Here is a 23,589-nt window from a genome sequence, read left to right as displayed (position 1 = left end):
ATGGCTGGTGTGGGGGGTGGGGGGCTTGGAGCTCCCCGACCCAGTTGATCTTTTGGAATATTCAGGGATTAAATGGGCCGATTAAGAGGTTGGCCGTTTTTGCGCATCTGAGGAGTTTGAAAGCGGACATTGTGTTTCTATAAGAGATTCATTTGAAGGTAGCGGATCAGACAATGCTGAGGAAGGGCTGGGTGGGGCAGAGTTTTCACTTGGGATTGAATTGGGCATGAAGATGAGGTGGGTGGCGGTGTTGGTGCATAAGAAGGTGGTCTTTGAGGTGGGGAAGGTAGTGGCGCGCCCTGGGGGCAGGTTTGAGATGGTAAGCAGAAGGCTGGAGGGGTAGTGCTAGTTAATATATATATGCCCCAAATTGCACGATGTAGAATTCATGAAGCAGGTTTTTGCAAAGGTTCTGTACTTAGACATGCACCGGCTGATTGGATTGGATTGGATTGGACTTGTTTATTGTCACGTGTACCGAGGTACAGTGAAAAGTATTTTTCTGCGAGCAGCTCAACAGATCATTAAGTACATGGGAAGAAAAGGGAATAAAAGAAAATACATAATAGGGCAACACAAGATATACAATGTAAATACATAAGCATCGGCATCGGATGAAGCATACAGGGTGTAGTGTTAATGAGGTCAGTCCATAAGAGGATCATTATGGGGGTGATTATGGGGGTGGGGGGGGGAGAACGGGGACATACACACGTTAATTCAGTATGGGATCCTAGGCCTGACCGGTCCTGTCCCAGGTTTTTGAAGGTGTCAGCAATGGAGAAGAAGTTTCAGTGGTTTATGGAGCAGATGGGTGCAGTGGAGGTTTCATGGAGGTTTGAGAGGCCATGGGTGAAGGAATCTTCATTCTTTCCGCATGGCCACCGGGTGTATTCCAGATTGATTTTTTGGACAAGTCGTTGTTAGCGGGGGTGCTTGGGTCGGAATATTCAGTGATGTGGTGTCTGTCCACGCGCTGCTCTGGGGGGCCTGGCAGCAGCCGCAGTGGAGATTAGATGTGGGGTTGTTGGCAGATAAGGTTTGTGGAAAGATAAGGGTGGCTATCCAGAATTATGTAGAACATAACAAGACGGATGAGGTCTCCGTCTCTACGTTGTGGGAGGTGCTAAAGATGGTGATTGGGGGAAGTTTATTTCAATTCTGGTGCACAAAGGGAGGGTGGAGAGGTTAGAGAGGCAGAGTTTAGTGGAGGCCATCCAGGTGGTGGACCGGATGTACGGGGGCAGCACAGTAGCACAAGTGATTAGCACTGTGGCTTCACAGCGCCAGGGTCCCAGGTTCGATTCCCTGCTGGTTCACTGTCTGTGCAAAGTCTGCATGTTCTCCCTGTGTCTGCGTGGATTTCCTCCGGGTGCTCCGGTTTCCTCCCACAGTCCAGAGACATGCAGGGTAGGTGGATTGGCCATGTTAAATTGCCCTAAGTGACCAAAAAGGTTTAGGAGGGGTTATTAGGTTACGGGGATAGGGCTTAAGTGGATCGGTGCAGACTCGATGGGCCGAATGTCGTCCTTCTGCACTGTATGTTCTGTGTTCTAAGTTCTATGTATTCAGTGGCACCAGAGAGGCACTCTGAAATGAGACAGTAGCTCCAAATGGAGTTTGGGCTTATGTCTACTGGGAAGGCGGTGGGGCACAGGGCAAGGAGGATGATATCTGAGTATGGGGAGAAAGCCAGCAGGATGCTGGCACATCAGTGGAGGAGACAAACGGCAGCAAGGGAGACTGGACGGATGAGGGATAATGGGGATGCAATGGTCACAGAATCGGGGCAGGTGAATGCGGTATTTGAGGCTTTTTATCGGAAGCTGTACAAAGCAGAGCCTCCGGCGGAGGATGAAGGTATGAGGCCATTCTTGGCCGAGCTGCAGTTTACAAGTTTGGAGGGGGGGATGTGCAGGGGTTGGGGTTGCCGATGGGACTGAGGGAAGTGATGGATTGTGTGGAGTCTATGCAGCCGAGGAAGGCCCTGGGCCTGGACGCGTTCCCAGCAGAGTTTTATAAAACGTTTGTTTTGTAATTGGGGCCCTTTTTAATCAAGGTGTGCAATGAATCATTGAAGAAGGGGAAACTGCCCACCCCCAACCCCCACCCCATGTTGTCTCAGGCTTCTATCTTGCTTATTTTAAAAGAGAATAAAGACACAGAGCAGGGTGGGATTTTGTTGTAGAACGTGGACATGAAAATATAGGCGAAGGTGCTGGTGACGCAGATATAGGATTGTGTGCCGGGGATGGTACGAGAGGACCAGACCGGGTTTGTGAAGGGGTGGCAGTTGTTGGCTAATGCCTGGAGGTTATTGAATATGGTTATGATGCCTCCGAGGTGCCAGGACATGGAGGTTGGAATGTCAATAGAAGCGGAGAAAGCATTTGACCAGGTTGAATGTTTGAGGTATTGGGATGGTTTGGGTGACGGCAGGGATTCGTAAATTGGGTGTGGCTGCTGTATAAGACCCCTAAGGTGAGTTTCTTGATGAATAATGTCATTTAGGGGTACTTTGGATTACAGCAGGGAACAAGGCAGGGGTGTCTGCTGTTTCCATTGCATTTTGCCCTCGCAATTGAACCGTTGACTATGGCACTCAGGGTCACGGGGGGCATATAGGGATATTGTGAGAGGACAATCTCCTGTTGTATGTTTCAAATCCAGTGGAGAGTTTGCCAGGATTATGGGGATCGTGGGGGAGTTTAGTCTCATTTTGTGGTATAAGTTCTAAATGGGTATTCCCAATCAATGTGCAGGGGCAGGGGAGCAGTCTGGGGAAGCTCCCTTTGGGCTGATAGTGGCAAAGTTTTGGTATCTGGGGATACAAGTGGTGCAGAGCTGAGCGCAGCTGCACAAGTTGAACTTGGTGAACTTGGTTGAGGGAATGAAGGAGGACTTTAAGTTGTGGGATGTTTTGTCGTTACCATTAGCTGGGAGGGTCCAGGCGGTAAAGATGGAGAGAGAACGTAGGTGAAGGAAGTAAGGCGGAGGTGGGAGGATGAACTGGGGAGGATTTTGAGGCAGGGGAATGGAGTAAGGCATTGCAGAGGGTGAATTGAGCCTCGTCATGTGTGAGACTCAGTCTCACCCAGCTCAAGGTGGTGTATAGGGCACACATGATGGTGCCCAGGATGACCTGGTTCTTTGCAGGGTGGAGGATAGGTGCGGGCGTTGTGCAGGGGAGCCAGCGAATCATGTCGATATGTTCTGGGAATGTCCGAGGCTGGAGGGGTTTTGGAACGTGTTTGCAGACACAATGTGAAAGATTCTGTGGGTGGAGGTGGTCCCGAGCCTGCGGGTGGCAATATTCGGAGTGTCAGAGGATCCAGGCGTGCAGTTGGGGAGAGAGGCCGTCGTGTTGGAGGCGGATATTGCTCGGGTGGCAGGAATCGGAATAGCCTAGGGCGGGGCATGGGTGATTGATTTGGCGAAGTTTCTGCACCTTGAGAAAATAAAGTTTGTTATCAGGGGTTTAGAAGAGGGGTTCTTCTCGAGGTGGAGGCTGTTCATCGACTTTTTTAAGGAGTGGTGAAACATCAGCGGGGTTAGGTTGGGGGGGTGGTTCCTTTCTTATGTTTGGGGTTTGTTCTGATAAAAGAAAAGGGGGGCATGGACTGGAAGGGGGGGAGAGGGAGGCAGTTTGTTTATGATCATTGCATGTGGTGTGTTGATGTTGTTGCTATTTCTCTTTGGTTTGAATATATATTAAAATGCCTTCAATAAAAACATTTTTTTTAAAACCCTGTTGATTCATTTCACAACAATGACAAATATCCTGAAATCGTTTTTTTTGGGGCATGGCAAGCTAGTAGAATTTGGAGATGATGTGTATCTTGTATCTTAGGAAGCGGATTGTGATGTGAATAGGGTGTAACCCACAGAGGTTGGAGAGGACTGTAGGAAGTGATAGTTTTAAATAGTTGATCGAACATTAATTCTGGAAATTAGTGGAATTTTCCCTCCACTTTAAAAACCAAATCACAAAATTGCTTCAGTCTATGACATTAAATGTAGAATCTCTCAAATTATTTAATATGAAATGAAATGAAAATCACTTATTGTCATGAGTAGGCTTCAAATGAAGTTACTGTGAAAAGCCCCTAGTCGCCACATTCCGGCGCCTGTTCGGGGAGGCTGTTACGGGAATCGAACCGTGCTGCTGGCCTGCTTGGTCTGCTTTCAAAGCCAGTGAATTAGCCCTGTGCTAAACAGCCACAGTTAACTAATTTGATTTGATTAAATTCCCCCCCCCCCCCCCCAGCTGCCTTATTTATATTGTGTAATCATAAATATTGAAAAGATATTAGCACCAGAAACAACTTTGAATTATGAGGCGTAAACTGCATTTGTGAAGCTTCAAATAAAGCTGTGAACTCTGGTCCATTGTGAAAAGCCCAGCTGTTTTCTTATAGACTATTTATCTGCACAGCTGTTATTGAAACATTTGTGTCAATCCAGAAAACAAAAGCGGCAACACATTAGCCAAAAATCACTTCAAACTTCATAAGAAGGCAGAGGTATATTAAAAGGGTATCTTGTGTGATATTGTTTCTAGTCATTTAAAAAAATAATCCAATAACAAAAGTTTAATCATTTTGCTGATTATAACTGTCACCACAAAACGGTAGGGCAACAAAGTGAGTTGAATGTTACCGTTAATTGAAATATTGACATGCTTTTTTTTCTGAATCACAATAAGACTACAAAGAGAATTCCATTGCCAAGGATAGGAGACGTCAAGGCAAATGTGGGCCTGAATGGCAGATAGCCTCCCGAGAGCTCTATATTAAAAAGGCAGTCATGGCAGTTAAATGTTGTTATAGGCTTACCGTAATGTGTTGAAAAATCAATAACCTCAGATAGCAAGTCATAGGATTGTTCATGAGATTAACAGCTAAATTTTACACCAATCTGTAACTGACAGCATTCAAACCTCCCTATTTAGTCATGTCCGTTTTTAGTCACAATTTGTCTCAGATTTTGAAAACTCTCAATTTGCAGATTCCTTTTAAAAATGCCTCTGAAGTAATTTGTGATAGAGCTAAGTCCATTGCGCAGAGCTGGGTAATAAGTACTGCATTTGTTTTTTGTCTCTGCATATTATGATTTTGCTTTCCCCCTTCCTCTGCTTTCTTCTCAAATGCTCTGAATTTTGAAACCTTTTGCACAGTTTGCTTCTTCAGATGTCGATGCAGCAAATTTCTCTCAGTTGAACAAAAAAGTACAAATCTCTTGCTATATTTTTACAGGAAAAACAGATAATTTAATTCCAGAAGATAGCTATATAGACTCAGGAGAAATTGATATTGGCAGGAGAGTCACCCAGAAGATACCACCCGGCTTATTCTGGCGCACTCAAGTTTTCATAGATCACCCAATGTATTTGAAATTCAACGTGTCACTGGGAAAAGATGCTCTAGTTGGGATTTATGGTCGACGTGGCCTTCCACCATCTCACACCCAGGTAAGCCCCTTGGCACTTTAACTCAATCATCTGAGTAAATGAGCAGGATTTTATTTTTCAAGGTGTGACCGGTTTCTCGTGGGTGGGCACCCCAATCTCCCATTTTTTCCAAATGTAGTTTCAGTTTTAAGGTTTTTAAATATATATATTTTATGAATGAAAGAAAAACTAAAATTATACAACGTAATAAATAACTAACACCCACTTCCCCCCACTGACGTACCCCCTCCTTCCATCCTGCCTTCCCCATTTTAACCCGCTTAACCCCCCCTCCCCCACTGCTGACACTTCAATCCTCCAGAAAAGAAGTCAATGAACGGCTTCCACCTTCGCTTGAACCCATCAGCCGACCCCCTCAGGACAAATTTGACCTTGTCCAGCCTCAAACATTCTGCCAGATTGCTCACCCAAGCCCCCGCTTTTGGCAGCTAAAAGTCTCTCCATCCAAGCAAAATCCTTCTCTAGGCTATCAGGGAGGCAAAGGCCAAAACATTGGCCTCTCTAACCCTCTGGACCCCTGGGTCTTCCGACACCCTAAATATCGCTACCTCTGGTCTCGGGACCACCTTTCCCCCAACACTTCGGACATTACGTCGCAAACCCCTGCCAGAACGCCTTTAGCTTTGGACATGCCCTAAACATGTGGACATGATTCACGGGCCTCCCTGCACACCGCCCACACCTGCCCTCTACTCCCTCAAAGAACCTACACATCATGCCACCGTCATATGCGTCATGGCGCACCACGAAGACTCTCCGGCTCGAACAACTCACTTCTTCTCAACCCACTACTAGTTTGTGGATCCATCTGTCAGCCACACCAGAGGAGTTACACCTTCTCCTGGCACACCTACACCTCTTTCCATCCAAACCTTTCACCCCTCAGATGGGGAAAGAACTGAAAAATTCTACCTTGAGCAAGAGCCACCAAATGTGCGACCGCTCACTTCATGGCTGTCACCAGAAGTCGTTTCAGTTTTGAGGTCGACAAGAGGTTGCATCAGTGGCATTCGGAGCAGTGCACCAGTGTTTCACATACCATGGCGATATTATCACCGATGGAGATCAGACCAATACAAAGCTAGTAACCACCTTCGGCACCTATCTCAGCTCGCACATAAATCATAGAATCATAGAATTTACAGTGCAGAAGGAGGCCATTCAGCCCATCGAGTCTGCACCAGCTCTAGGAAAGAGCACCCTACCCAAGGTCAACAACTCCACCCTATCCCCATAACCCCATAACCCAGTAACCCCACCCAACAGTAAGGGCAATTTTGGACTCGAAGAGCAATTTATCATGGCCAATCCACCTAACCTGCACATCTTTGGACTGTGGGAGGAAACCGGAGCACCCGGAGGAAACCCACACACACACTGGGAGGATGTGCAGGCTCCGCACAGACAGTGACCCAAGCCGGAATCGAACCTGGGACCCTGGAACTGTGAAGCGATTGTGCTATCCACAATACTACCGTGCTGCCCATGGTCAAAAATTGGAACATTAAAAAGCAATCAGGACCATTTGTTCAATAGAACAAAGAAAAAAGAAAAGTACAGCACAGGAACAGGCCTTAGGCCCTCCAAGCCTGTGCCGACCATGCTGCCCATCTAAACTAAAATCTTCTACACTTTCTGGGTCCGTATCCCTCCATTCCCATCCTATTTATGTATTTGTCTTAATAATCGTATCCCATCATGAAGTCACCCATGATAGTATTGGGTGTTGGCTTCTCTGGACCCCAACCCCGTGTTTCTCAGCGGCGCACCGTTCACTGGTGGCGAGATTCTCTACTCCTGCTGCTTGTCAGTGGGATTTCCCATTGAAGCCACCCCACGCTGCCAGGAAACCCGCGGGCGAGGGTGTGCTGCCAGCGGAAAAAGAGATTCCCAATGGCCGGAGAATTCTGACCTTGGTCTAAGGCCATGAGCTAGGGTTCTGAACTTCTGGTGTAGGAATCAATAGGATGTCACCTAATATAATTTATATGATCTATATAAGCAGCTGAAAGTTTTTAATTTACGGTGGTATTGTGATGAAAAATACTTTTCAATAGGTTTCAATCTTGTGTTTTTCTTTAAGGAATCTATGTTATCAATTTCAAAAGTTACTCCAGTACCCGAAAGTTTATGAATCAGAAAAGGTGTTTGGGTCCAAGCAAGCATTTGCCTTTGTTATAGATCAACTTCACACCCCTACTTATCCTGTAAATTTCCCCCAGAAATTCATCCCGTGTTTCTTCACCACATTCTTTTTTAAATTTAGAGTACCCAATTTTTGTTTTCCAATTAAGGGGCAATCTAGCATGGCCAATCCACCTAACCTGCACATCTTTGGGTTGTGGGGGTGAAACCCATGCAGACATGGGGAGAATGTGCAAACTCCACATTGACAGTGACCCAGGGCCGGGATTCGAACCCAGGTCCTCAGCGCCGCAGTCCCAGTGCTATTCCACTGAGCCACATGCCGCCCTTCTTCAACACATTCTTGCTGTCTTCTTCAAATATCTTGCTTGCTAACATATTCCCCAAGAAAAACACTCCTCAAACCCTCCTTCTTGAAGGTACTGGCTATCCAAAGGAGCAATTTAATTAGTGCTGCTCCCACTTTCTGCCCGTAATCCTGCACATTCTTCCTTTTTCGATAATAATTCCGAACACTTCCTGCAGTACATACTGTATCAAGATGGCTTACTGTCACTTTGGTTTTGTTTTGAAAGTACCAACTACACTGGTGCAAAGCAGTTTTTTTTACTGTGTATCTAAAAAACATCATTGAGTTGATTTCAACTGCAGAATTTTCATGTTGCAGTTTGAAGAAGTAGTACCGGAATCATTAGAGCAAAACCTTCCCAGAAGGGAAGGTTGAGAGCAATGATAGATGGCTTTAAAACTAAACAAGACCTTCAGAGGCAAGGGAATAGACCGATTCAGAACATCAAACATTGCCTAAATAGAGTCAGACATTGCCGGCTCCTGCACAGCTGGCCCTTGGGATTAGGATTTTGTGCAGTATTGCTACAAAAGTTGATTCTATGGGGCAGGTGATACGTTGAGATTGATGTCTACTGTGGCTATCATGCAGCAATTACAGCAGTATGTTTTCTCATTTTTTTCTGATAGTTTGGTTTTGTCGAGTTATTGGATGGCAGACGCCTGCTATCACAGGAAGTGAGAAGTCTGGAGGGATTCCACCACCAACACAGAAGCTTGATCCCTCTGACAAATCGTGAGGCAGGATTCATTAGATATCTGGATTCTGGAATCTGGCATTTAGCCTTCTACAATGATGGAAAACAGATGGAGCCGGTCTCCTTTATAACTACTGCCATAGGTAAGCTCTTGTTCGAACATAATGAAAAGATATTTGAAAAGACTGTAAAATGTGCCATTACAGATATACTGTGAAAGAGAGGGACGTCAATTGCTCCACAACCGCCTAAACAGTGACAGTTTCCTAACTCTGGCAAGTTCAAAGTGCTTGTTCATCTGCCCTGTATTATGTTAACTGCTCAAATTTTTCACCATTCCATTATACACTTATTTATGTATTGATCTCCTTTAATCATCATCTGCCAGTCTGTGCTGGCTTTAGTTTAGTAATGAATAGGGAGAGATTCATTACATTTTAAAGAATGAAGGTAATATATTCTTAAAATGGAAACATGTGGCTTTGTTAACTGTTCTATTTCAACTGCTTTATTAATCATGAACATCACAGAACAGCAAAGTGGTTACAATGCAAAGAGGATAGCCGGCCCATTGTTATGTGCTGGCTATCCAAAGGAGCAATTGAATTTGTGCTGTTTTCACTGTTTGCCTGTTATTCTGCATTCTTCTTTTTTCAATAATAATCCAATTCTCCCTTGAATGTCTTGATTAAATCTGCCTCCACTAAACTCTTAGGCAGTACATTCCAGATCCTGGACACTTGCTGAGTAAAAAAGGTTTTCCTCATGTCACCATTGCTTCTTTTGCCATTCATCTTAAACCTTGCCCTCATTCTCAATCTTCCCACCACTGGGAACAGACTTTCCCTCTTGACTGTGTCCCGACCACTCATGATTTTGAACGCCTCTATTAGATCTCCTCTCAATCGTCTCATCTCCAAGAAAAACAGTCCCAATATCTCCAATCTATCTACGTAACTGAAATTCTTCATCCCTGGGACTATTCTTGTGAATTTTTTCTGTACACTCTCTGATGCTTCACATCCTAAAGTGTGGCAGGTACGACCGGACACAAAACTCCAGTTGAGGCTGGACCAACTTTTCGCTATTTTAACATAAATTCTTTGGTTTTGTATATTATGCCTCTATTACTAAAGTCTATGATGCTTTGTTCACCAATCTCTCAAGCTGTCCTGCCAACTTCATTGATTAATATACTCAGCCCCCTCTGCTCCTGCACCTCTTCCACAATTGTACCCTTTACTTTATAATGTCTCTCTAAATTTTCCATAACAAAATGAATCGCTTCACACAGCTTTCCATTAAATTTTGTCTACCACTTTTCCGCCCATTACACAACCTGTCTATATCCTTTTGAAATTCTATTCTATCCCCCTCACAGTTCGCAATACTTCCAAATTTTGTATCATCTGTATATTCTGAAGTTATGTCCTGCGCGCCAAGGTCAAATCATTAATGTGTATCAGGTGGAGCTGGGGCTCTAACACCAAACCCTGGAGAACTCTAATTTAAACCTCCCCATCTGGAAAACATCCATTAACCACTGCTCTCTGTTTCCTGTCACTCAGCTAGTTTTATATCCATGTTGCTGTTGCCATTTATTCCCCTTCATTCCAGGTCTATTGGGTGACAGTTTATCAAATGCCTTTTGTAAGTGCATGAACACCACATCAACAGCATTGCCTTCATCAACCTTCTCTGTCACAACTTTCTTGCAACAAAAACAATCCTGGCGCATTAAATGACCTACCAAACAAAAGGTTGACATAAGGGTGGCACAGTGGTTAGCACTGCTGTCTCATGGCACTGAGGACCCGGATTCGATCCCGGCCCCAGGTCACTGTCCGTGTGAAATTTGCACATTCTCCCCCATGTCTGCGTGGGTCTCACCCCCACAACCCAAAGATGTAAAGGTAGGTGGATTGTCCACGCTAAATTGTCCCTTAATTGGGGAGAAAAATAATTGGGTGCTCTAAATTTATATTTTGAAAAATTTACATAAAAAGTTGAAGACAATTGTAGGAGTGATCTTCACATGGTAACGACCTAGATATGTTGAATGATAATTGAGAATGTTTCATTAAAAATGATTTGCATATGTTTGAGCTATGGGAAGATTTTTTTAAATTGTATTTCTTGCCCTCTTGTTATAAACTGAAATTACAAAATGAAACAAAGTTGGTAAAGATAATCTCGATGAGAGAGAGTTCACAATTTTGCCTCACCTCTCGCTCCCTCCTCACCCATCCTCCGCCCCACAAGCTGAACCAGCGATGTTATTCAATGTAATATTCCCTCATTTAAAGCTTAGAAAATGAGAACAACTGATTCCTTTTATCAATACCAATATTTCAAATCGTTCACATTTGTTAAAAGCATTTTTATATTTTACACCTTCCATTCATAGGATTGCTTAAAAAAAGGCCATTCATCCTAAATGGTTCATGCCAGTGTTTATGCTCCACACGAGCCCTTGCTTAGTTTTTCTCATCTAAATCTACCATTGTAACCATCTATACTTTTTTCCCTCAAATCTTTATCTAACTTCCCCTTAAATGCATACACACTGGGCGGAATTCTCCAGCCTGTCAGCCGTGTGTTTCCCAGCCATGTACCGTTCGCTGGCGGCAGGATTCTCTCTTCCCGCCACTTGCCAATGGGATTTCCCTTGAAGCCACCCCATGCCACTGGGAAACCCGCGGGCAGGGGTGCAATCCCAGCGGGAAAAGAGAATCCCAACGGCCGGAGAATTCAGGCCATTATTTCACATTCTTAACAATCTTGGGTGAAGAAATTTCTTCTGAATTTCCTATTGGATTCAGGATTTTTTAAAAATGAAAATCATTATTGTAATAAATGTCAAGGTTCAAATAATAGGCTGCTTTTTAAATGGGCATGTTCGAGGTTAAAATTATCTGTACCAAACTCAAAAATACCCCAAATCAGCCACAATGCAAAATAAAAACTGCTTTGTATTTACGTATTAGGAAAGATAGAAAAGGGAATAAATGCCTCACTAATATTTGGTTCAAATGTTCAACAGGTTTCTGGCTGACATTCCAATCCTGAATGTGCTGAATTCTGTGTGGATTTTATGTATGTTTATGTTGTGTTCATTCTTTGTAATTTTTATTAACTGAACAAAGTGCCTTGAATTGGCAAATAGAAGACTGCCAAAATATGGAAGGTTTCTAAACATTTTTACATGAATAAACTCCAGTTGAATTGGTCCTTACCTGGAACACAGTGCTCTGTTTGAATCCCAGGCTATTGCCAAATCCACTTTCCTGAAGCACATTGGTGTTATTTGTTTTCATTGGATTTGCAAATAACTTCCTCGACAAGTCCATTCTCATTTTAATAAAGGAAGTATACAATCCTCTCTATAAATTGAATCCATTAAATATGCCCTCTTGAAATGTGTTCTTCTTCAAATAGAATGCAATCAGCTTTATTAACATTCCATAGTATCATACATTCCTGATATCCAAAATTATGCTTCTTGACCACCTCTAATTCCCTCGGTTCACTATATTCTTCCGATATTTAGGAGATTAAAAACTGCATAAGTATCGAGATGGAGCTGGTCAATGACTTTGACAGCAATAATGCAACCTTTTTCTGATTTGCATGCTCATCAATCCATATCTTATTTGCCACTTTTTTCATGAAAGATAAGCACTTAATTGATTGAACCTATAGTTCACTTTACACAGAAATTGTTTGGCATCAGTATATTTAATATAGTTCAATGTATTACAATCTACAGAATTTTTTAAATGTAAACAAATTTTTTAAATTTCTTAATTTATTGAACATAGAAAAAGATGGCAGTTATCATTTCACGAATTACTTCTGAAGACCACAAAGGCAGATTGGCTCTTTTGTATGTTACACCCGTTTTGGGCTTCAAGATGCACAAGAAAGGCAATTGTATCAAAATAGTGATTATCAAACAATTATTTTTCTTAAACAGGGCAAATTGTGTCAGCTGAATTGACTGAAAGTTCAGGGGTCAGGGGTTCTTCATGTATGCAAATTTATCCAGTTCAGATTTGTTTGGGATTGTCAATTTGATTTGAAGCTCTTCCTTAGTTAATGGTCTTTTTATCAATTTGAAATGAAATGTAATGAGGGGAAAAGACTTGTTGTTATCCCAGCCATTGGAAGGCAAACTCTCTCTTTGTTGATGCTGTCTGAGAAGATGAGAATGTGCACAGTACCTTGTTCTGTGAATTACATCAGTGACCTACCTGTGCAGCAAGATGATTCACACTTTCTCAACTCACTTGTTGTTTAAATCCCAAGACCTGTGTTTCGAGCTTTTCTAATCACTCTTGCAACAAATTTCATTGAAGATTAACTCCATGGGGAATGATAGGCCTGACCGCATTACACAATAACTAGATTCTCCCAGCTGCTGGGTGGTCTCTCAGCAGCTCACGATGGGACAATTGAGCCTGTTATAGAGTACATAAATACTTAGTTTCAGCAGATAATTGAGTATCTGCACCGACAGGATTCATCACAACAGGATCTTCTAACTCGTCCGTCAATTTTCTGAAGTGGGACACAGGGAAATGATTGGCCTACTTTCTAAGTCTGAATTGCATTCAATGTTGGAATAATGGATTTCTTTGTGCTTCTCTGAACAAAACTTAAATTAAGTCTATGAGGACTGTTAAATTTAGCCTTTTTCAATGCCCAAAGGTAATGGAAGATAGCGCAAGCTGTAAACAAGTGAAGAAAAGCTGAACAGTTGTATCTCAACTTTGAGAAAATAAAATTTTAAACCTTTCAGCAATGGCAAATAAGGTTTTTTCAACATCATTATATTTTTCAAGTTTTGCCAAAATGTTTATTGGCCCAGATTTTGCACTAAAATTAAGAATAACCAAAGGCTGATACCACTAGCCATTATTAAAGAGTAGAACAACTGCCACCTCACATGTATAGTTAAATATGTAAATCAGGAATTTATTGTCTTAAGTTACTCTGTTTCTCCAGAAGCTTCATTACATTGGTATCTCATCAGGAGAAAAGCCATTGAAACACATGATAACATGTGAAGTTACTTAGCTACTATTACCCATCATCCAGAAAAGGTTAAAGATTTTCCATGACGGTGTATTTTTAACCGTCTGATAATTCTTGATTACTGGTACTCCACCTCTCTGGTACTGAAACCTTTACACACGTGCATTCTTATTCCTTCAGATTTTAATTATTGTTGGGGAATTTTTAGAAGTATATATTTTTTCCGTTGTTCTGGTCTGTTCATGTTAATCCCAACTTTCTCTTCATTTCATTACGCTGACATTGAATTCATTGTTCAAATGTCTCAGTTCAGTATTTGCATGGCTCAGTAAAGACTCTTCAGTCTGATTGGTTGCAAAGGTACACTATTGTTTACCCTATTCACACAGTTTGCAGACTGCCTGTTAAGGGTGCTCATATGTGAATGTATTTCTAGAGCCTCCCAATTCCAATATAATAACCATATAATTCTGTGGACAAGTGTAAGGGTAATGAGAGGCTTTTTGCAGTCCCCACTGACTGCAAAATCTGAGCCAATGTTCGTCCCTACTTCCAGATTAGCCTTTATTGAATTTTTTTAATGGCAAATTATCTATTCTCTTAAACTATTGTACATAAGAAGAAAGCAAACTTTATTTGCTTGTATTACATCTGGAGTTATTACCTACAGATATAATCCAGTCTCTGCACAGTGAAGCCTCAGAACCACTCCCATGAACCATGGACAAGGAACTAAATTATTACAGTTTTGAATCTCAGACTTGTTCAACAGCTTCATTTAATTGTTGGACAGAAATGTGAAGGAATAAACTGTTCCACACTGCAGTAGTGCACTTCCTGATGATCAGTAACTAAGAGCATTCATGGTACTTATGAAGGAAAATGTAGGATGAAATGATCCTGCTCTACAGAAGGACAGAAAATGCGAGGGAGGAGAAAAGCTAATGTGCATCTAAATGGTCTTTTTTAAAATATTAAATATACCAACGTGTTAACATATTATTGATCTTTGCAGCCAATGTTATATGTTAGGAAAACATAATCTCAGCATTTGCTTTCAATTTCTCACAGAGTCTGCAGATGAATGTCCTGCCAACTGTTTTGGGAATGGAGAGTGTATGGCAGGGACATGCCATTGTTTTCTTGGATACATTGGACCGGATTGTGCACGAGGTAAAAACTTCTGGTCATTGCTGTAGGAACTTGTCGAAACCTGTAATCCTGTAAATATCTGTGAGCTGAAATTTCTATATATAGTTGCTGATTTTCTTTCAAAATTGATTCAGTTCGGGACCCGGACTTCAACAGAGCTTGACCAACTCTGATACCGTTAAAGTAACGGCCGGGACTCGATTCCAGGATTCCCATCCCAAATCACATGCCGGCACTTTTCACCGATGCAGGGTAAGGGTGCAAGTAGTGAGTCTGCACCCTGTGTTACCAACTTGCCCAATTCCATTGAGAAGCTAGGTATTTCATACCAACTCCCACTGCCTGCCCCCCCAAAACCAGCAGTTTTCATGGAGTCAGGCAGCCTCCTCACATAGTTCACTGCCTCATAGGAGCTGGGAACCTTTTGAAAGGTATGTTTAAAAGGTTTTGCTCATGCTTGCTCCATGCCCCCATACCTCTTCCATGGGCTTCCTGCATCTTTCAGACCCCCTCACCCAGTATGTGTTATACAATAACAATTGCAAGTCTTGAAATGCACTTTTAAAAACCAATTCAAAAATTTCCCTTGGGGGAAAAAACTGGTACTCTTAAAGTCCTATAAAAATGTAAATCAGACAGAGCCATTGTAGCATCATTAACATAAGCGTTACCTCACTTCACACCTCTTCAGCTGGTCAAACTTTTTTAAAAATTCATTCATGAGAAATGGGCATTGTAGCTGTGCCAGCATTTATTGCCCATCCCTAATTGTCGTTGAGGGGGCAGTTAAGAGTCAACCACATTGCTGTGGATCTGGGGGTCACATGTAGGTCAGACCACGTAAGGACGGCAGATTTCCTTCCTTCAAGGAAGGAAAATATGGCTTTTTACGACAGTCGACATTTGTTTCATGGTCATCATTGGACTTTTAATTCCAGATTTCAATGAATTCAAATTTCACCTTCTGCACTGGGGGGGATTTGAACCTGGATCCCCAGAGCATTTCTCTGGGTCTCTGGTTTACTAGTCTGGTGACAATACCACTAAGCCACTGCCTCCCCCTAAATAAACATACAGACATCATAAAGGAAAGAATGACCTATCATAATCTCATCAGGATGTCAATCAATGAAAGTAAACATTCCTATTATGGAACAAATCCATTAATGAGTGCTGGAGCCCAGCCAAGCATTCATATTGGCATATACAATCCCTACACTGCATAAGGAGGCCATTTGGCCCATTGAGTCTGCACTGACCCTCTAAAAGAGCACCCCAACATGCACATATTTGGAAACTAATGGGGAATTTAGCATGGACAACCTACCTAACCTGCACATCTTTGGACTGTGGGAGGAAATCAGAGTATCCAGGGGAAACCTACACAAACAGGGGGAGAATGTACAAACTCCACACAGTCACTGAAGGTCAGAAGCGAACCCGGGTCCCTGGTGCTGTGAGGCACTGGTGATAACCATTCTGCCACGGTGCTGCCCTTTGTGAACTTTATCAACAGAAACAGTTGACCAGACATCTGGGGGTATTCTCCGTCCTGCTTCACCCTTTTCTGGTGCGGCATGCCCTCGCCGGCTGTGGGATTCTCCATCCCAGCAGTGGTCAATGGGGTTTCCCATTGTGGGCACATCCCTGCCTTCAGGAAATCCGCAGACGTGAGTGCGCTGTCGACAAAACGGAGGATCCTGCCGGCGGGAATCCAACTGATGTTCCCTGGATGGAGCAGGAAGGGAAGAATCCAGTTGCTGTGGTCTCCATAGATACAAATGATATATGTCACAACAAGAAAGATGTTCTGTCACGGGCAAATAAACAGCTTGAGGCTAAATTAAAAAGCAGAAGCACAGAGGTGATAATCTCTGGATTGCTACCTAAAGCATGAGCTGATTGGCGTGAAGTAAATAAGATCAGAGAGTCAAATGTGTGGCTCAAGGTTTGGTGTGAAAAATGGGTTTCAATTCCTAAGCCACTGGCATTAGTACTGGGGAAAGAAGGAGCTGTTCCGCCCGGGTGAACTTCACTTGAACTACACTGAAACCAGTGGCCTGATGAATGGTATAACTAGGGGTGTAAAGAGGATATTAAACAAAATATTGGGGGAGAAAGTTCATGTGAGGAAAGATTTAGAAAGTTAATAAGAAAGAGTAAAGCGATAGAGCAGGATACTGATACAGGTATTAATAACCAGAGTGCGGCAGCAAAGGACACAGTGCAAACATAAGAATTTACCAGCAAATGGGTTCAGAGTAGGAAACGCTATAAAAAGATAGAGAACGGCATTCTGTGATCCCCAGCTGCATGTTTCTCGGCGGCGCGCCATTCGCTTGTGGCGGGGTTCTGTCTTACCGCCGCTTGTCAATGGGATTTCTCATTGAAACCAGCCTATGCTGCTGGGAAACCCACTGTTGGGGGTGTGCTGTCAGTGAGAAAAGAAATCCCAATGGCTGAAGAATTGCAGCCAGAATGAAAGTTTCTTTATCTGTATGCATGATGTATGCGGGGTGCAGGAAAGAGGAGTTGAGACCACTGCAGATCACCCATACTTGTATTAAATGGTGGAGTAGGCTCAAAGAGCCAAATAGCCTGCTCATCCTCTTTCTTATGTTCTGATAATTGGCTGCTCGGCAAGTGGCTGCAACATTGAGTCCTGCCACTGGTACTCTCCAGAGGCAGCAGAAATTTTCTGCTGCCATTTTACCAGTGCATCTCCGGACGGCGAGTAAAATCCATCCCATTATGCCGTTCCTCTCTCTGGAGGTGCTGCCTGACTTGCTGAGTATTTTCATCGTTTTCTGTTGTGATTTCAGATCCAGTATCCAGAATATTTTGCTTTTGTAGGTGAGTAAGCATAGGCAGGGTGGGTGAATGTTGGAGCAAGAGGTTGATGGGCATTGTCTTTCAATATTACGTGGAGCTTGGGAGATCATTCCACCTCCTCCTGAGTCCACACTGAAGTAATTTAAAAGGTAGAAATCTCTCTTTCCCAAGCAGCTTGCAACTGTCCCTTTTATGCATGCTGGCATGCATGCCAAGTGCCTGATAACACTGAAGATGGCACAGAATAAATAAACCTTACTTGTATTACTCTAGCCTGATAATCAGTAGAGAAAATGGTTCCTATTTTACAATGGGCTTTCCTGAAATACAAAATGCCTGTTCAATGCCCTGGTCTAGCCGGCATGCTGAAAGTCAAGCTGGTCCGACCTGAGCCTCTGTCTTCTCCAATGTCTGACCCTGTTTCCTGAGAATCACAATGAACCTGTTGTCTTTACTGTTATTGCTGTTGAAATTTAATGAGCGTTTATGTTTGCAACATGAAATGGGATATGACATTTTATATGAAGCTGTAATTTAGTTGCAGTTTACATTGTGCATACATGTCAAATGTTTGGCTTTTATGCTGGGAAATGTAACAGGACCACAGGAAATTCATTATATATTTCACCTTTCATGCTATGCAGGATAACCTTTACACTGGCTCAGCCGATATCTTTTTAAGTCAACTGATTCCTCGTGTAATAGGTATCTGAGGACAAGTTGGAGCAATGTCCTCACTGTTTCTCTGATAACTAATCAGAAAAAGAGAACTGTGGCCTGTGCAGGAGCAGAAACTAAGTTGTGTAACCAACTCTCAGAAATTCTCCCCCTTAAGAACATTTCTGGACTCATTCCCAGTTAATTTCAAGCTGAATTAAGGTGGCACAATTTTGAGCTCCCTCTGCGAGCAGAATGAAAAACGGATCGTGCTTTCGAATGCACTTGGGTGTTAAAGATTAAAATTTAGTAGAACAGTGTTTGATGTATAGCATACAATGGATAATATAGTATATAAATAGACAACAAATCTTTTCAATGTGAGAAACGCAGTACCTTGGTCTCACTTTATTTTGGCGAGTCACAACTTTGACGTGCAGTGTTCTTGACCTTAGCTGGGAAGCAAAAGAAAGCTGGAGAGAGAGGACAAATTAAAGGGCCTGTATGTAGGTTTGGGCCACTCGTGTGTGCTTCCCAAGCACTCCAGAATTTTGTCAATGGGGCCTGAAATCACGTTGCCTGCCTCTTAGCTGCAGAATGATTTTTAACTCAAGCTGAACTACTTGGCAGGAAGGAGAAGGACCAGATTATCAATGGAGGCATTTCAAATTGGAAACTGCATAAATTGCTGAAGTCCGCAGCATGGTTATGACCTTGTGGCAGAATTTGCTGATTTTTTTGTTGCAGTTTTACACCAAAACTCTATTTTATTGGTGAGTGGTTATATTCCTAGTATTTCAGCTCATAATTGAACAAAATACCAGAAACTCAAACAAAAGGTAGTTGGTTGGAGGTGAGTAAACATTTTGACATGTTTAGGATGCTTCAAAGAAAGACTTAGCTAAGCTGCCTCCATTATCAGAATTGAATGGTCATAGTGACTTTGCTTTCATTCTCTCTCGCAGCATCCTGCCCTGTTCTGTGTAGTGGCAATGGTCAGTATGTGAAAGGACGCTGCTTGTGCCACAGTGGTTGGAAGGGAGCAGAATGTGACATTCCGACAAACCAGTGCCTTGACCCATCTTGTGGCAACCATGGCACCTGTATCATGGGGACCTGCATCTGCAATTCTGGCTACAAAGGAGAGAGCTGTGAACAAGGTAGGTGTCCAGTTGCATCATTAATCATTTACTGTCGAAATGTCTGAATTTACTCAGGATGAGAAACAGAGAATTTAATCCTCTCTCAGACTTCTTCACAAGAAAAATACTGAAAGGTTACAGCCAGCAAAGATAAGATTAATGCAACTATTGTGCTCTAGATTGAAAGGGTTCATTGTCGCATGAAAAAATAGGATGAAGGTTATAGTAAAAGTCAATTCGGACTTGCGTACTTCCTATTATTTCCTCTGCCTGAAAGCTAAGGTGGCCTGGGTTCCGTTAGCTGTTGTTAAGCCATGGCTAAAGTCTTCACATTTTTCTTCCCAGTGACCTCCAGTCAGGATGATTAATTACAACGAGGTAGCCTCTTGTCAAGTTAGTTTCTGATCTTTGTTTCTGGGACCACAATCATCTGTTAGCACAGAGGAGCAGTAGGCTCACTTTTTACAGCCTCTCCTTTTCTAAACACTTTATACCTCTGTTGAGCAACGGCATGACACATAGGTCATGTAGAAAGCATTTTGTATGAACCGAGGTGTTCTGATGCTTGACTATTTTTAGGCAGCCTCACCCGTTGTCACTTCTGTGCTCATGTTACTTTAATAAATTTGAACACTAATGACAGGATGTGGGCCTTGCATGTGTGAAAGTAATGCCTGCTGTGGCTTTTTATATAAAGTTTTTGACATGTGCAAAAGAAACAAGTCATAACTGTTGATTGGAATGATCACACCCCTTTTGTGGCACAGTTCAGTGAAGTCCACCACGTGGGTCACCAATTGATGGCTCAATTTTTGCTCGTCTTCAATTGCTTTTGCTGGAACTTTCTGGACTTCCGGCAAGGCGGGTGAGCCACTGATATCTTAGTTTGCATCGGCAGGACTAGAAGATCCCGCCAGCCTGTAGGGCTGGAAAATTCCGGCCAGTATTTCTGAATTACACCATTCCTCCCTCCTCCTTTCCCCATACTCTTGGGAGTACCACGTCATCTGGTGACATGAGTTTATGAGACAAGGAGCACAAGTCAGCCATTTCTTGATGTACTATAACTGTGCTGGTAGCACTAACTGGTGCAGGGTCTCCACTCTCACCATTAGGTACCCATTCTGCAAATGGCACTGAGGAAAGAAATGGCACTTGGAGTGAAGCAACGTCATTCATATGTGACAGAATATTATCTGCATCTATGAAGAAGACGAAAAAACCCAATTTGAAGTCTGGATTATACACGTGCATATATCCACGATATGCGCTTGCTATTTATAATTTATATACATTATTTATATATATATAAACTCATTTCCAGATTTGAAGGGAATATATATGCATGGCCCATAACTTCCTGGTTCCCCAGTGTCACATTTAGAGGGTATTGCAATGATGCGCTGGGAAATCACTCTAGGAAGTTCCCACACAAAGATTTACCCATCAATTTCCCAGAAGTGCTCATTTCCTCTGCACAATTGGGCTGGGAACCATCTGACAGAAGCAATTTGAATTGCTAACTTTGGACGGTTCTGCCTGTTTTACCCTGAGAGTTACTCTGAACAAGTTGGAAGAAAAAAAATCACTTCTAACTCCAGATTAACTATTTAAAAGACCCAGACCCAGCCTCGCACGGGACAACCCCAAACACACAACCCCCCCCCCCCCCCAGCAGATCCCCTATACCACCCAAACCCCGAAATGATGCCCCCCCCCCCCCACAACTTTTCTCCTGGTCCAGTCTGATCCCCCTCGCACACTTCAGCCCGACCTCCGCCCATTCCTTGCCGGTCACCCCCCCCCCCTTTAATTCCCGCTCTCTCCCCCCACCACCTCCACTCCACTCCTCCCCCTCCTGGTTTTCTGTCTCACCCAGCGTAAGTGAGGAAGGTTGGCCGAGACAGGGGCTTTGGAATTTCAGCGTGGATAAATGCATCAAGAGTGGCAATCCGCCACAACTGGGCTGTTTAGCACAGGGCTGAATCGCTGGCTTTGATAGCAGACCAAGCAGGCCAGCAGCACGGTTCGATTCCCGTAACAGCCTCCCCGAACAGGCGCCGGAATGTGGCGACTAGGAGTTTTTCACAGTAACTTCATTTGAAGCCTACTCGTGATAATAAGCGATTTTCATTTCATTTCATTTCAGATTGTTACTTAGATACATAGAACATACAGTGCAGAAGGAGGCCATTCAGCCCATCGAGTCTGCACCAACCCACTTAAGCCCTCATTTCCACCCAATCCCCATCACCCAATAACCCCTCCTAACCTTTTTACATACTAAAGGCAATTTAGCATAGCCAATCCACCTAACCTGCACGTCTTTGGACTGTGGGAGAAAACCGGAGCACCCGGAGGAAACCCACGCAGACACGGGGAGAATGTGCAGAGTCCACACAGACAGTGACCCAGCAGGGAATCGAACCTGGGACTCTGGCGCTGTGAAGTCACAGTGCTAGCAACTTCTGCTACTGTGCTGCCAAACAGGTTGCCAATCTGAGGAATTTATGGGCCATTATATAGAATTTGAAGTAATGCCATTTTAGAACCACCTAAGGAACAAATTAATTAAATGTGAACAATATGTAGATTCAATAGTCTCCTATAATTTATCATCATCACTGATGAAACATGAAACTGTTAAGATTCAGTCATAACAAACATCACAGTGCATTGTGAGCAGATGTCATTTAGGTATTGGGAGATAAATCGTTTGACAGGACTGACCTTTTCTCATGCTTGCCCTTTTGCAGCAGAGAATGTTTCCGACTGCTGTGCCCTGCTGCTGTGCATTCTTCTTTACTTGCTAAGGCCAGAGGGTCTGGCAGTGGATTTCTGTACAGCCACTTAGATCAACTCTGCTTTAGAATTGACAGTGTGTATGAGCAAGTTCAAGTGTCACTCTCTGCTGAGATTAGAAGTGCTCAGGTTGCCTAGGAATTTTAACAACAGAGAATTGAAATCCCAGAGTCACTTGAACTTGACTGTATTGATGTGGGCAATTTAGCCAGTTCACAAGTACTTTGTTCGATATGATAATAGGCATCAATGCAGAATGCCAGTGGGAGTACTGCCCGAACTGGTCACAGTTTTCCAGTGCATGTTGATATGTGTTCAAAATGTATTCTATCGTGCAACATCTTGTATTTCTGCAGGTATGTGTGTGAAAGGTTGAACCCAATAATTCTATTATGTATCTATCGAGACACTTAACTGTTTTACAAACACAAGCATGATTACAAACACAAGGTGGATGCAGAATAAGGCCATCCATTTACTACGTCCCATTCAGCCACATTGCAACTAAGCAACATGAAAGGCAGGAGATCAGGTGAAGCTAGTGAGACACTGCCTTATCTGGAATTCTGTGTGTGTCAGTATAAGAGGGGGGAGCTTTTTTAAAATTCATTTACTGGATGTGGACGTCGCCCGCTAGGCAGCATTTATTGCCCATCCCTGAAGTTGCCCTTCAGAGGGTACTGGTGAGTTGCTTTCTTGAACCGCTGCAGTCCTTGAGGTGTAACGCCCACTGTGCTGTTAGGGAGTGAGTTCCAGGATGTTGCCCCATTGACAGTGAAGGAGTGGCGATATATTTCCAAGTCATGATGGGGAATAACTTGGAGGGGAACCTTCAGATAATGGGGTACCAGATATCTGCTGCTGTTGTCCTTCTAGTTGGTAGTGGTCGTGGGTTTGGAAGGTGCTGTCTAAGGAACCTTGGTGAGTTATTGCAATGCACCTTGTAGATGGTGCACACAGCTGCCGCTGTTCGTCGGTGACGGAGGGTTTGTATGTTTGTGGAAAGGGGAAGCAATCAAGAGGCTTTCTTTTTCATTAGCCATAATTTTCCAGAATATGAGCGGGTACGCGCTCGACCTGAACTTGCATGTACCCCGCAAGAAGTTGCCAAGCGCACAGCCCAAAGTCATGGTGCCCTCACGTGATATTACTGTTGGTGGGTGCACATGAGGGTTGGAAACACGCCGATAATGAAAAGGATAATGAATCAATTAAATATGCATTTGTTGCAAATTTAATATCACCCGTGCATTTTTACACATGGACCAATAAGCCAGGAGTCGTTAAAATTTTTTCACCATTCATG

General features: G+C 43.2%; 1 protein-coding gene across 1 annotated transcript in view; it reads left to right on the top strand.

Annotated features, from left to right (window-relative positions):
- Positions 1-23,589, top strand: part of tenm4 (teneurin transmembrane protein 4) — an 851,752-nt gene that overhangs the window by 630,115 nt on the left and 198,048 nt on the right. The window contains 4 exon segments of the mRNA XM_038818655.1: positions 5,256-5,470; positions 8,594-8,804; positions 14,770-14,871; positions 19,305-19,499. Of these exon segments, the coding sequence (XP_038674583.1) occupies positions 5,256-5,470; positions 8,594-8,804; positions 14,770-14,871; positions 19,305-19,499 (723 nt within the window).

This window comes from Scyliorhinus canicula, chromosome 14 (assembly GCF_902713615.1).
Source record: "Scyliorhinus canicula chromosome 14, sScyCan1.1, whole genome shotgun sequence".
Lineage (NCBI taxonomy): Eukaryota > Metazoa > Chordata > Chondrichthyes > Carcharhiniformes > Scyliorhinidae > Scyliorhinus > Scyliorhinus canicula.
This window is presented reverse-complemented; position numbering and strand designations above follow the sequence as displayed.